The sequence below is a fragment of the Salvelinus sp. IW2-2015 genome, unplaced genomic scaffold (genome assembly GCF_002910315.2).
Source record: "Salvelinus sp. IW2-2015 unplaced genomic scaffold, ASM291031v2 Un_scaffold3403, whole genome shotgun sequence".
Lineage (NCBI taxonomy): Eukaryota > Metazoa > Chordata > Actinopteri > Salmoniformes > Salmonidae > Salvelinus > Salvelinus sp. IW2-2015.
Window position 1 is genome coordinate 68,064 of NW_019944683.1, and position 13,399 is coordinate 81,462.

Below are 13,399 nucleotides of genomic sequence, written 5' to 3' on the forward strand. Positions count from 1 at the left end.
GGGCTCAACATGGTCAGAGGGGATCTCTGGTGTAACGGGCTCAACATGGTCAGAGGGGATCTCTGGTGTAATGGGCTCAACATGGTCAGAGGCGATCTCTGTGTACGGGTCAACATGGTCAGAGGGATCTCTGTGAACGGGCTCAACATGGTCAGAGGGATCTCTGTAATGGCTCAACATGGTCTGAGGGGATTCTGGTGTAACGGGCTCAACATGGTCGAGGCGGTCTGCTGGTGTAACGGGCTCACATGGTCAGAGGGGATCTCTGGTGTAACGGGCTCAACATGGTCAGAGGGGATTTCTGTAATGGGCTCAACATGGTCTGAGGGATCTCTGGTGGAACGGGCTCAACATGGTCAGAGGGGATTCTGGTGTAACGGGCTCAACATGGTCAGAGGGGATCTCTGTAATGGCCTCAACATGGTCTGAGGGGATCTCTGGTGTAACGGGCTCAACATGGTCAGAGGGGATCTCTGGTGTAACGGGCTAACATGGTCAGAGGCGATCTGTGGTGGAACGGGCTCAACATGGTCAGAGGGCGATCTCTGGATGTAACGGGGCGGTCAACATGGTCAGAGGCGATCTCTTGTAACGGGCTCAACATGGTCAGAGGCGATCTCTTTGTAACGGGGCTCAACATGGTCAGAGGCGATCTCTGGTGTAACGGGCTCAACATGGTCAGAGGCGATCTCTGGTGTAACGGGCTCAACATGGTCTGAGGGGATCTCTGGTGTAACGGGCTCAACATGGTCAGAGGCGATCTCTGTGTACAGGGCTCAACATGGTCTGAGGGGATCTCTGGTGTAACGGGCTCAACATGGTCAGAGGGGATCTCTGGTGTAACGGGCTCAACATGGTCAGAGGCGAATCTCTGGTGTAACGGCTCAACATGGTCTGAGGCGGTCTCTGTGTAATGAGCTGTACACTACTGTCAACGACAGCTCCATTTACCTAAACAGCTGAAGATCGGTCATGGCGGTGGGTATACTGCAAGCTGATGGCATCACACAGAACTACTTGTTAGAATACATCAAGAATTTACTCTGATGGTTCTCATCTGGCGTAATAAACAAGTGGTAATGGTGTCAAAAGAGAGATGAACACTGTGTTTTATTCATATTTCCAGTTCTCAGGAAGTACTGTTACATCACGTTTTATCCTCGTTGCGACTTTCATACATGAATCAGAGCAGAACAGTGTACTATACCAGATGTACCTAACCACGATACTTCGGCTTGTCGCCCGTGTTAAGGTGAGTGTTGGAGGAGAGATGAGCTGGTCTGCCAATAGTACCAACGCTCGGAGATATGGCCCTGGTCTGGTGTACGGGATTGTTCGTTTTGGAGATGCTGTCCGTGACGATGTTAGGTCTGGTCTTTGAGTGAGATTGGTGCTAGGTCTGGTTGAGAGGTGATCTGGTCGTTGAGGAATGGTCTTGTAGTTTAGGTCTGTTGAGGAGATTGGTCTGGTTTTTGTTGAGGAGATTGGTCTGGTCGGGTGTTGCGGAGGAATTGGTCTGGTCTGTTTGAGGAGATTGGTCTGGTTGGCTGGTTTGTTGAGGATAGTGGCCCTGGTCTGGTCTGTTGAGGAGATTGGTCTGGTTCTGGTTTGTTGAGGATATGGCCCTGGTCTGGTCTGTTGAGGAGATTGGTCTGGTCTGTTGAGGAGAATTGGTCTGGTCTGTTGAGGAGATTGGTCTGGTTCTGGTTTGTGATTAGAATAGGTCTGGTTCTGGTTTGTTGAGAATATGGCCCTGCCTGGTCTGTTGAGGGAAATGGCCCTGCCTTGCCCTGGTCTGTTGAGGAGAAGGCCTGCCCTGTCTGTTGAGGAGAAGGCCTTGCCCTGGTCTGTTGAGGAGAAGGCCCTGCTCTGCCCTGGTCTGTTGAGGAGAAGGCCCTGCTCTGCCCTGGTCTGTTGAGGAGAAGGCCTGCTCTGCCCTGGTCTGTTGAGGAGAAGGCTGCTCTGCCTGGTCTGTTGGGAGAAGGCCTGCTCTGCCCTGGTCTGTTGAGGAGAAGGCCCTGCTCTCCCTGGTCTGTGAGGAGAAGGCCCTGCTCTGCCCTGGTCTGTTGAGGAGAAGGCCCTGCTCTGCCGCTGTCTGTTGAGGAGAAGGCCCTGCTCTGGTCTGTTGAGATGGCCCTGCCCTGCCCTGCCCTGCCCTTGTCTATTGAGGTGAAGGCTCTGAAGTGCCTTGCTCTGGTCTGTGAGGAGAAGGCCCTGCCTTGCCCTGGTCTGTGAGAAGCCCTGCCTGCCCTGGTCTGTTGGAAGGCCCTGTCTTGCCTGGTCTGTTGAGGAGGCCCTGCCTTGCCCTGGTCTGTTGAGTAGAAGGCTCTGACGTTCCCTGCTCTGGTCTGTTGAGTAGAAGCTCTGCCCTGTTCTGTTGAGGAGAAGGCCCTGCTCTGGTCTGTTCTGTTTATACATTTTGGTTACTTATTTGAGTTTTCTTTCTACTGTTATACAGACACAACCCCCCATGGGTGGATAATGTCACCCACTTGGCCATTTTCCCTTGAAATTTTGGTTAGAGTTTATTTACAGTGCATTTGGGAAGTATTCAGACTCTTGACTTTTTCCCATTTTGTTACCTTACAGCCTTATTCTAAAATGGATTTTTTTTTTTATATCTCTTCAATCTACATACAATACCACATAATGACATACAATACATAATGACATACCAATACCATAATCATCACAATACCCCATAATGACATCACGATACCCATAATGACATCAACGCAATACCCCATAATGACATCCCAATACCCCATAATGACATCACAACACCCCATAATGACATCACAATACCCCATAATGACATCACCATACCCCATAATGACATCCCAATACCCCATAATGACATAGCGAAAACAGTTTTTTAGACATGTTTGCAAATATATATTACAACACTTTTTTAAATATAGTATTTACTTAAGTATTCAGACCCTTTGCTATGAGACTCGAAATTGAGCTCAGGTGCATCTTGTTTCTATTGATCATCCTTGAGATGTTTCTACAACTTGATTGGAGTCCACCTGTGGTATATTAAATTGATTGGACATGATTTGGAAAGGCACACACCTGTCTATATAAGGTCCCACAGTTGACAGCACATGTCAGAGCAAAAACCAAGCCATGAGGTCGATGGAATTGTCCGTAGAGCTCCGAGACAGGATTGTGTCGAGGCACAGATCTGGGGAAGAAGCAAAAACATTCTGCAACATTGAAGGTCCCCAAGACCACAATGGCCTCCATCATTCTCAAGTGGAAGAAGTTTGGAACCACCCAGACTCTTCCTAGAGGCCGGCTACCCAGTCAAACTGAGCAATCGGGGGGAGAAGGGCCTTGGTCAGGGAGGTGACCAAGAACTCTATGGTTACTCTGACAGAGCTCCAGAATTCCTCTGTGGTGATGGGAGAACCTTCCAGAAGGACAACCATCTCTGCAGCACTCAACCGATCAGGCCTTTATGGTAGAGTGGCAAGACGGAAGCCACTCCTCAGTAAAAGGCACATAAAGGACTCAGACCATGAGAAACAAGATTCTCTGGTCTGATGAAACCAAATGAAAATAGCCCAGAAATGTTTCATACGAACAAATGCTTATTTCTCTCAAATGAAGCGCACATTTGTTTCCATCCCTCTTAGTGAGCATTTTGTCTTTGCCAAGATCATCCATCCACATGACAGTTGTGACATATCAATAAGCTGATTAAACAGCATGATCATTACACAGGTGCACCTTGTGCCGGGGACAATATAAGGCTCCTCTAAAATGTGCCGTTTTGTCACACAACACAGTACAGCCTATGTCTCAACTTTGAGAGTGTGTGCAATCCTGATTTACAGGAATGTCCACCAGAACTGTTGCCGAGTAATTTAATCTTGGACGTACTGCCAAATTCTCATTTTAGAGAATTTGACAGTACTTCCAACTGGTCTCACAACCGCAGACCACGTGTAACCACGCCATTCCAGGACCTCCACATTGGGCTTCTTGACCTGTGGGGGGAAAAACAAATTCTAATTGGCTGAGCCTGGCTCCGTAGTGGGTGGGACAATGCCCACCCATGGCTGCACCCCTGCCCAGTCATGTGAAATCCATAGATTAGGGCTTAATTTATTTATTTAAATTGACAGATATCCTTATGAACTGTAACTCAGTAAAATCTTTGATATTGTTGCATGTTGCCTTTTATATTTTTATTCCGTATATTTCAGCACCGTTTCGCACTGCTTTGAGACAACCGTGGGAAATCGGCTTGATAAATCAATCAATGTCAGATTATTATTTATTGTTTTCTCCACTGAATCTCCATTTGGATATTGATTAGGCTGTAGAAATGTTAGCTATGTTGAGGTGAGTGCTGCTCGTGATCATCTTGTCTAGTTGGGTCATTCATTATCACTGATCAGAACATTTTGTCATCGTGTTACGTAGCGTAACAAGTTGATTATTTTTGCACTTCAGTCGCTTAGTAGCCTAGGCCTACTCCCGACAAAAAACCATGTAACTCGTCTCGATTTATGTTTCCCTGAATCTCCGTCTGTATATTTGGTTAATTCTCTGCCTGGACAAGTAAGAGGTGGTGTAGCTATCACCGATCAGAAACATTTAGTGTGCTATAATGTAGCCTAAATCAAGTCCTATTATTTTTGCTCGATCGTGTAAAGGTAACTCCTGACGTCTGTCGAGGTTGTGAAATATGAACACGAGACTCACATGTTTTTGAAAATATAGATTGCTGTTGTTTTCTATCGATATCATGATGAAGATCCCTTTAGTGTAAGACCCTACGCCTGCTCCTTAACAAAGGGGAGTGAGGGTAGGAAAGGGATTGAAACGACCCTACGTCTGCTCCCTAACAAAGGGGAGTGAGGGTAGGAAAGGGATTGAAACGACCCTACACCTGCTCCCTAACAAAGGGGAGTGAGGGTAGGAAAGGGATTGAAACGACCCTCCAGTCTCCCTAACAAAGGGGAGTGAGAGGTAGGAAAGGGATTGGAAACGACCCCCTACACCTGTCCTAACAAAGGGGAGTGAGGGTAGGAAAGGGATTGAAACGACCCCCTACACCTGCTCCCTAACAAAGGGGAGTGAGGGTAGGAAAGGGATTTGAAACGACCCCCTACACCTGCTCCCTAACAAAGGGAGTAGGGTAGGAAGGGATTGAAACGACCCCCTACGACCTGCCCCTAACAAAGGGACAAAGTGAGGGTAGGAAAGGGATTGAAACGACCCCCTACACCTGCTCCCTAACAAAGGGGAGTGAGGGTAGGAAAGGGATTGAAACGCGGATCAGAAAAGCATGAGCTCTGTTTTCTAAAAAATAGCTTTATATGACAGCGATTCCACATGTCACCCTGACACAAGTTGTATGGGAAAAATATGATTTGTATTTTGTTCTGTTTTATTTCATTTATATATTTTATATATATTATAAAATGTGTTGATTGTGTACAGAGTAGCCGAAGTATGTTTGATGAATAAAATAATTATGGATTTAATGGCTCAGCCGTTTAGCATATAGGTTGCACTCCAAATATGCCAGTCTATTCTTTTGAAAATACATTTATTAGTCTTGTGTTTCTTAGGACCTGCCTAAAACAATTTAATAATTTATTTGTGATGGTGTACATTCAATGGATTTATAAAAATAGACGTCAACACACATCGGCCCACATCTACTTCCACTCCTAAAATTTCAGGCCTATGCACGGGAGATATAAAAAGCTTTTCATGGCAAGAATGTGGTAAAAATGGGACTTTATAAATTGGGCTTTTTTTTCAGCCAACATACCATAACATTTCTGTATAGGGTATTAGTTTAGGACATTATAGAGGACCTAGTGCAGAGCCCTGGGGGACACCAGTAGTGAGAACATGAGGGCCTAGTACAGGTCCCTGGAGTACACCAGTACTGAGCCATTAAAGAGGACCTAGTACCAAGCCCTGGGGGACACCAGTAGTGAGAACAGGAGAGGGCCTAGTACAGGTCCCTGGGGGACACCAGTAGTGAGAACAGGAGAGGGCCTAGTACAGGCCCCTGGGGGACACCAGTAGTGAGAACAGGAGAGGGCCTAGTACAGGTCCCTGGAGGACACCAGTACTGAGACAATAAAGAGGACCTAGTACCAAGCCCTGGGGGACACCAGTAGTGAGAACAGGAGAGGGCCTAGTACAGGCCCCTGGGGGACACCAGTAGTGATAACAGGAGAGGGCCTAGTACAGGGCCCTGGGGGACACCAGGAGAGGGCCTAGTAGAGGGCCCTGGGGGACACCAGGAGTGAGACATTTATAGAGGACCTTTTCCCCTAATAAAATATGTGCTGTTCTTTCTTTCACAGGAACGTTTGGCCGCATTTTCCATGGTGTTCTGTTGGACGAGAAGGACCCAGCCAAGGAGAAGCAGTGCTTTGTGAAGACTGTGAAAGGTACGCAGTCATTCATTCCCTCATCACTGTCTGCAACCCATCCATTCCCTCATCACTGTCTGCAACCCATCCATTCCCCTGTCACTGTCTGCAACCCATCCATTCCCTCATCACTGTCTTCAACCCATCCATTCCCTCATCACTGTCTTCAACCCATTCATTCCCTCATCACTGTCTTCAACCCATCCATTCCCTCATCACTGTCTTCAACCCATCCATTCCCTCATCACTGTCTGCAATCCATTCATTCCCTCATCACTGTCTGTAACCCATTCATTCCCTCGTCACTGTCTGCAACCCGTTCATTCCCTCATCACTGCTTCCTCTACTTCGCTCCAGTGTTACAAGCATTGTGTCCTCATCGTTAATTGAAACATTGTTGTAACATTTCCCGCCATCTTCCTTTCATGGGCAACTTTGAAAATAAAGGTCTTGGCAGAGTGTTAGGATGGCTTGAGGTCCCTGATTTGATACCGTGCCATCTCATCTGATTATACCAAGTTGTTATGTCTGTCTTACCCCTATACTATCTGATGGGTTGAATTTCCCACCAAACACATATCGCCTTTTCTCATTTCTTTTGCTCAGCATGTGAGTGGTCTGCATCATATCTGCTGGTGATGCCGAGAGAACAGCTCTTAGTTGGGCTATTCTCTAATAACCTATTCAATTAGACCATAAGGTTAACCCAAGGCTATGAGTCGGGGTTAGATAGGGGTACGGTGAACTCTTAACCTCTTTGACCTCTTGACTCCTCTCTAAAACTCAACAAAGGTCACGGGGGAGGGGGTTGCGTGATTCAAGGTGCCAGAAAATGTGTCTGTTTTGAGGTGCGCCACTGCCCCCGTATAGTGAGCACGTGGCAGGTTGAATAACAGGTTGAGGTAACCCGTTAAAACCACAGTCCACACAGCGTCTCTGTTTCCCACAGACGTTCTCAGGTTCACGTGTCCCTCCCAGCTGACCTTTGCCCTCTAGCTCCTCTAGCACTTCCATGTTTATCCAGGGTGGGTACCAGACCATGAACACTGTGCCCAACCCCCATGCCACCCATACCCGGGTCCTGCTTTGTCCTCCTCCTCTTCCTCCCAGCAGGCCCCGAGGGCAGGAAGCATGTCTGCTTCCAAAGAGAGCCACTCCCTCTCTCCCAGATTAAACACGGCCCTCTGCAGATATGGGTTCGAATCGTATTCAAAATCACTTCAAATACTTTTATCTGTTCTTTTATTGACCTTAGCTGGCACATTGGAACCAATAGAATCAGGGTTCAATCCCCGCCCCTCTGACACTTCAGCCAGACTAGAGCCAATTGGGAAATGTTTTGAAAGATTGTAAATACTGATAGAACCCAGGTCTTGGGCCTCTGTGCAGCTTGGCAAGGGTCAATCGAGCGTCTCTGTGTTTCCGACTAAAGATGATATAACGCTCACAGGAAAGCACTGACTGGTGCCGTTCTAGGAGAATATAGAAGGGTGTTGTCAAGAGGGCTGTTAGACTGTGACGTGACCCTTATTTTTAAAATTTGTTTTGGTCAGGAGGAATGTTCATGGCTCAGCTTGGCCAAGAAGGTTTAGAACGTTCTTACACCAGTGATCTACTGTGTGGTTTACTGCGGTTGCTTTCCAAAACTTAAGTTTTGGGTGTTCTTTAAAAACTGCAACGCATCTCCAGATTTATGCTCTGTGGAATTTCTACTACTAAACTCGAGTCTCTCGTCTTCTCCTTTTGTTTTCTCTGCTTTCACTCTCTTCTCTCTGTCATATAGACCGTGCATCTGAGGTGCAGGTGACCATGGATGCTTAACGGAGAGCTGTAAATACGAAGGATCTTCTCAACAGGTTAATACAATCAAATTCAATCATCATCAACAAGATTCAGAATGGCATACCTGAAGTCACAGTAACAACTGCTCTTTTCTAATAACCATAACCAGTTGGTTCTCCAAACATGTTATAGGTTCCCCGTTACCCCTTCAACACATTCAACCTCCAGCTGTACCCCAGTCACCGGCTTCTTAGCACCGATGGGTCAGCTGTACTCTAGCACCAGGCACGACCCTCGTAGCCCAGGGTTCAGCCTGTACCCTCTAGCTCCAGGTCAGTCTTCCTCCCTGCGGTAGCGGTACCGCTCCAAGCCCGGTCAGCTTGTAACCGCCCTCTAGCTCCAGGAGTCATCTGTACCGCCCTCGTGCACAGGGTCAGCTGTTACACCCTTCACTACACCTGCATCCAGGGCATGCTGTACCCCTTGCTCTAGCCCAGGTGTCAGCTGTTACCCCTCTAGACAACCAGGGTCAGCTGTACCCGGCCTCTAGTCAAGGGTCAGCTGTAACCCCCGTGCTTAGCTCGCCAAGGGTTCAGGCTTGTACGCCCCTCTAGCAACGCAAGGAGTCAAGCGTACCCCTCTCTGAGCACCGAGGGTCAGCTGTACACGCCATCTAGCTCCTAAGGGTAGCTGTACGCTCGTCTAGCACCCAGGGTGCTGGTAGCCTTCCCTCTAGCACGCAAGTGGTCAGGGCTTGTGACTGCTCTAAAATGTTGTTTTTGCATCAATTGATAAGTCTGGCCAGCACACACACCACGACACACACACACACACACAGCACACACACACATTCACAACACCACAGCAGGAGTAGCACACACACACAAACTAGAAGCGATGAACAGTTTATTAAATACATTAGAATAAGTGTGAGTTTGTCGTCAGCATATATGTCGCCCGGGCTCATCGGGAAGTGACGAAAGAACTCTTATAGGACCAGGGCACAAATAATAAATATAATCATAATTGTGCTCTTCATTAAAAGCCATCTTACCATATAAAACTTAAATTTGTTATCAAAAATGGTGAATAACTCACCCCAGGTTAATGAGAAGGGTTGCTTGTAAAGGATGCACAAATTAATTGCAATGTTGGGTTGTGTTTGGAGAGAGTCTCAAGTCTTAAAATCATTTTCCACACTACACAGTCTGTGCCTGTAATTTAGTTTTCATGCGAGTGAGGGCCGAGAAAGTCCACTCTCACATATGGTACGTGGTTGCAAAGGGCAATCAGATGTCTTATCAGTGGCGATTTTGCCTAAGGCAGTGTTGGCCGCAGCAACAGCCACAAAACGATCACTGCTCTAGAGGAGAATCTGCATGGAGGAATGGGCCAATAAATACCAGCAACAGTGTGTGAGAAAACCTTGTGAAGACTTACAGAAAAACTGTTTGACCTCTGTCATTGCCAACAAAGGGTATAATAACAAAGTATTGAAGATAAACTTTTGTTATTGACCAAGATACTTATTTTTTCACATAATTTGCCAAATAAAGTGTCATAAAAAATTGTGGATTATTTTCTGGAAAAAAAATTCTCAGTTGGTCTGTCATATTTGAAGAGTACCTATGATGAAAATTACAGGCCTCTCTCATCTTTTTAAGTGGGAGAACTTGCACAATTGGTGGCTGACTAAATACCTTTTTGCCCCACTGTATATATGAAAGAAAAAATGTGAATCCCATTTTTATTTGGCGTACCCCCGACGGCATTGTGCCGACCCCAGTTTGGGAACACCTGCCATAGACTGACCAGGTGAATCCAGGTGGAAGCTATGATACCTTATTGATGTCACTTGTTAAATCCACTTCAATCAGTGTAGATGAAGGGGAGGAGACATGGTTAAAGAAGGATGTTTAAGCCTTGAGACATGGATTGTGTATTTGTGCCGTTCAGAGGGTGAATGGGAAAGACAAAATAGTTTCCCGTGTGTATCAAGAATGGTCCAGCCAACTTGACACAACTGTGGGACGCATTGGAGTCAACATGGACCATCATGCATGCGGAACGCTAACGCTTTCGACATTTTGTAGAGTCCATTCCCCCGACAAATTGAGGCTGATCTGAGGACAAAACGGGGTGAAAACATTAGGGTGGTGTTCCTAATGTTTTGTACACTCAGTGTATTTAAAAAATATATTTTTCTTTAACTAGGCATGTCCATTAAGAACAAATTCTTATTTACAATGACGGTCTAGGAACAGCGGGTTAACTGCCTTGTCCAGGGGCAGAACGACAGATTTTTACCTTCTCAGCTCGGGGATTCGATCCAGCAACCTTTCGGTTACTCACCCAATGCTCTAACCACTAGGCTACCTGCAGCCCCATTTGTATACTACAAATACACTCACCATAGGCTGGCCCCTAGCTTCCTTGTTTGTTTATTTTGACATGTCATGCATGACCAGACAAGACACACGCAGTCCCATACCTTATAGGAAGTCAGTGTCCAGACCTTACAGGAAGTCACTGTGTTATGCAATGATTCCACTGTCTTTCAGCTGTCTGCTCAGCAATGACTGTCATCATCCCACACATTCATTCTAATGCTATTGTCATAACAACCACCTTTGCCCTGTACTGGAAACTATTTTTGACCCTGGGTTCCTACTACTAAAGATGACATTATTATACAACTGGTAGTTTGGATCCTGGATACTGATTGGTTGAATTTATTTGGGTAAAAAAAAAGTTTTTTTGTTTTAATACATTTTTGAATTATTTATATTTTTTATTAAAACATTTGTTTCCAACGTGGTCTTCATAACAGCATTCCAGCCGTATACCACGGCTGAAAGGTAAACAACACAGCTTCCTTGAATTAGGCGCTACCATGGAAACCCGTTGAGAGGGCCATAGGCTTCCCACACTAAAGATCACATACTGTTCTCTTATGTGGTTCCTCGTTCTGTGAAAAACCGCTGTCTGCCGGTCTGCTATGACTGGAACATGTCAAAGAAAAGAACAAGATACACACACACTTCCCACAATGCAGCAGCAGCAGCACACAGAAATAGAATGAAAACAAAAGGGCTTGGCACCTCTAATCCTGGCAATTTGACAGGTAAAACTCATGGGTAAACGGTCAATGGCTGCCTGGTATTGTGACGCAATAATGTCCACGGTAATGTAGAACGTTAGTTTAAATGATGTTAACTGATGTGACTCATGCAATGGAATGTATTGTTTCTAATCTCTATTGTAGTGTTGCACGGTATACCGGTACCACAGTACCAAAACGTCACGATACTTATGAACATTTTAGTATACCGTCGTAGTACAGTTTATATGATAGTATCGACTTTTTCAGCCCGACCGATCTAAAGAACCTCCTGGCGCCTGCTACAATGATTATAAAGTCAGGTTTGTTGATACATTCAGTTGAATTTAAGCAACTGCCACTAGTCTCTTGTATGAGCAGGTCCAATCATATTTACTTCACAATCATGCACATATCAGGTGTGGCAGCTGTAATCGGCCATCTGTATCCCCTACCAGCCCCCACTCACCTGCTTCTCTCTGCATCCCCTACCAGCCCCCACTCACCTGCTTCTCTCTGCATCCCCTACCAGCCCCCACTCACCTGCTTCTCTCTGCATCCCCTACCAGCCCCGACATCCATGTCTTATCAGCAGATATAGGCTGCCCTGTTGAGCATCAATCGTCTACACCTCCACACATCCAGCAGATAGCTGCTAGCATCACTCTACACCTCCACACATCTAGCAGATAGCTGCTCCAGCATCACTCTACACCACCACACATCCAGCAGATAGCTGCTCCAGCTCAACTCTACACCTCCACACACCAGCAGATAGCTGCTCCAGCATCACTCTATCACCTCCACACATCCAGCAAGATAGCTGCTCCAGCATCACTCTACACCTCCACACATCTAGCAGATAGCTGCTCCAGCATCACTCTACACCTCCACACATCCAGCAGATAGCTGCTCCAGCATCACCTCTACACCGTCCACACATCTAGCAGATAGCTGTCCAGCATCAATCTACACCTCCACACATCTAGCAGATAGCTGCTCCAGCATCACTCTACACCTCCCACATCTAGCAGATAGCTGCTCCATCATCACTCTACACCCCACACATCTAGCAGATATGCTGCTCCATCATCACTCTACACCACCACACATCAGCAGATAGCTGCTCCAGATCACTCTACACCTCCACACATCTAGCAGATAGCTGCTGACATCACTTACACCCCCAAAACACACCAGCAGATAGCTGCTCCATCATCACTCTACACCTCCACACATCTAGCAGATAGCTGCGCCAGCATCACTCTACACAACCTCCACACATCTAGCAGATAGCTGCTCCATCATCACTCTACACCTCCACACATCTAGCAGATAGCTGCTCCAGCATCACTCTACACCTCCACACATCTAGCAATAGCTGCTCCATCATCACTCTACACCTCCACACATCCAGCAGATAGCTGCTCCAGCATCACTCTACTACCCTCCACACATCACATGCAGATAGCTGCTCCATCATCACTCTACACCTCCACACATCTAGCAGATAGCTGCTAGCATCACTCTACACCTCCACACATCCAGCAGATAGCTGCTCCATCATCACTCTACACCCTCCAATCTAGCAGATAGCTGCTCCGCAATCACTCTACACCTCCACACATCTAGCAGATAGCTGCTCCATCATCACTCTACACCTCCACACATCTAGCAGATAGCTGCTCCAGCATCACTCTACACCTCCACACATCTAGCAGATAGCTGCTCCAGCATCACTCTACACATCTAGCAGATAGCTGCTCCAGCATCACTCTACACCTCCAACATCCAGCAGATAGCTGCTCCACATCACTCTACACCTCCACACATCCTAGCAGATAGCTGCTCCATCATCACTCTACCTCCACACATCAGCAGATAGCTGCTCCATCATCACTCACACCTCCACACCTCAGCAGATAGCTGCTTCCAGCATCACTCTACACCTCCACACATCTCAGCAGATAGCTGCTCCACATCACTCTACACCTCCACACATCTAGCAGATAGCTGCTCCATCATCACTCTACACCTCCACACATCTAGCAGATAGCTGCTCCAGCATCACTCTACAACCTCGCACACATCCAGCAGATAGCCT

The 13,399-nt window shown here is 46.8% G+C and overlaps 1 protein-coding gene across 1 annotated transcript in view; it reads left to right on the forward strand.

Moving 5' to 3' along the window:
• The window catches only part of LOC112075794 (tyrosine-protein kinase RYK), a 103,711-nt gene that overhangs the window by 67,217 nt on the left and 23,095 nt on the right, over window positions 1-13,399 (forward strand). Inside the window, 3 exon segments of the mRNA XM_070441069.1 lie at window positions 6,299-6,431; window positions 8,197-8,225; window positions 8,228-8,265. Coding sequence (XP_070297170.1) covers window positions 6,299-6,431; window positions 8,197-8,225; window positions 8,228-8,265 — 200 coding nt within the window.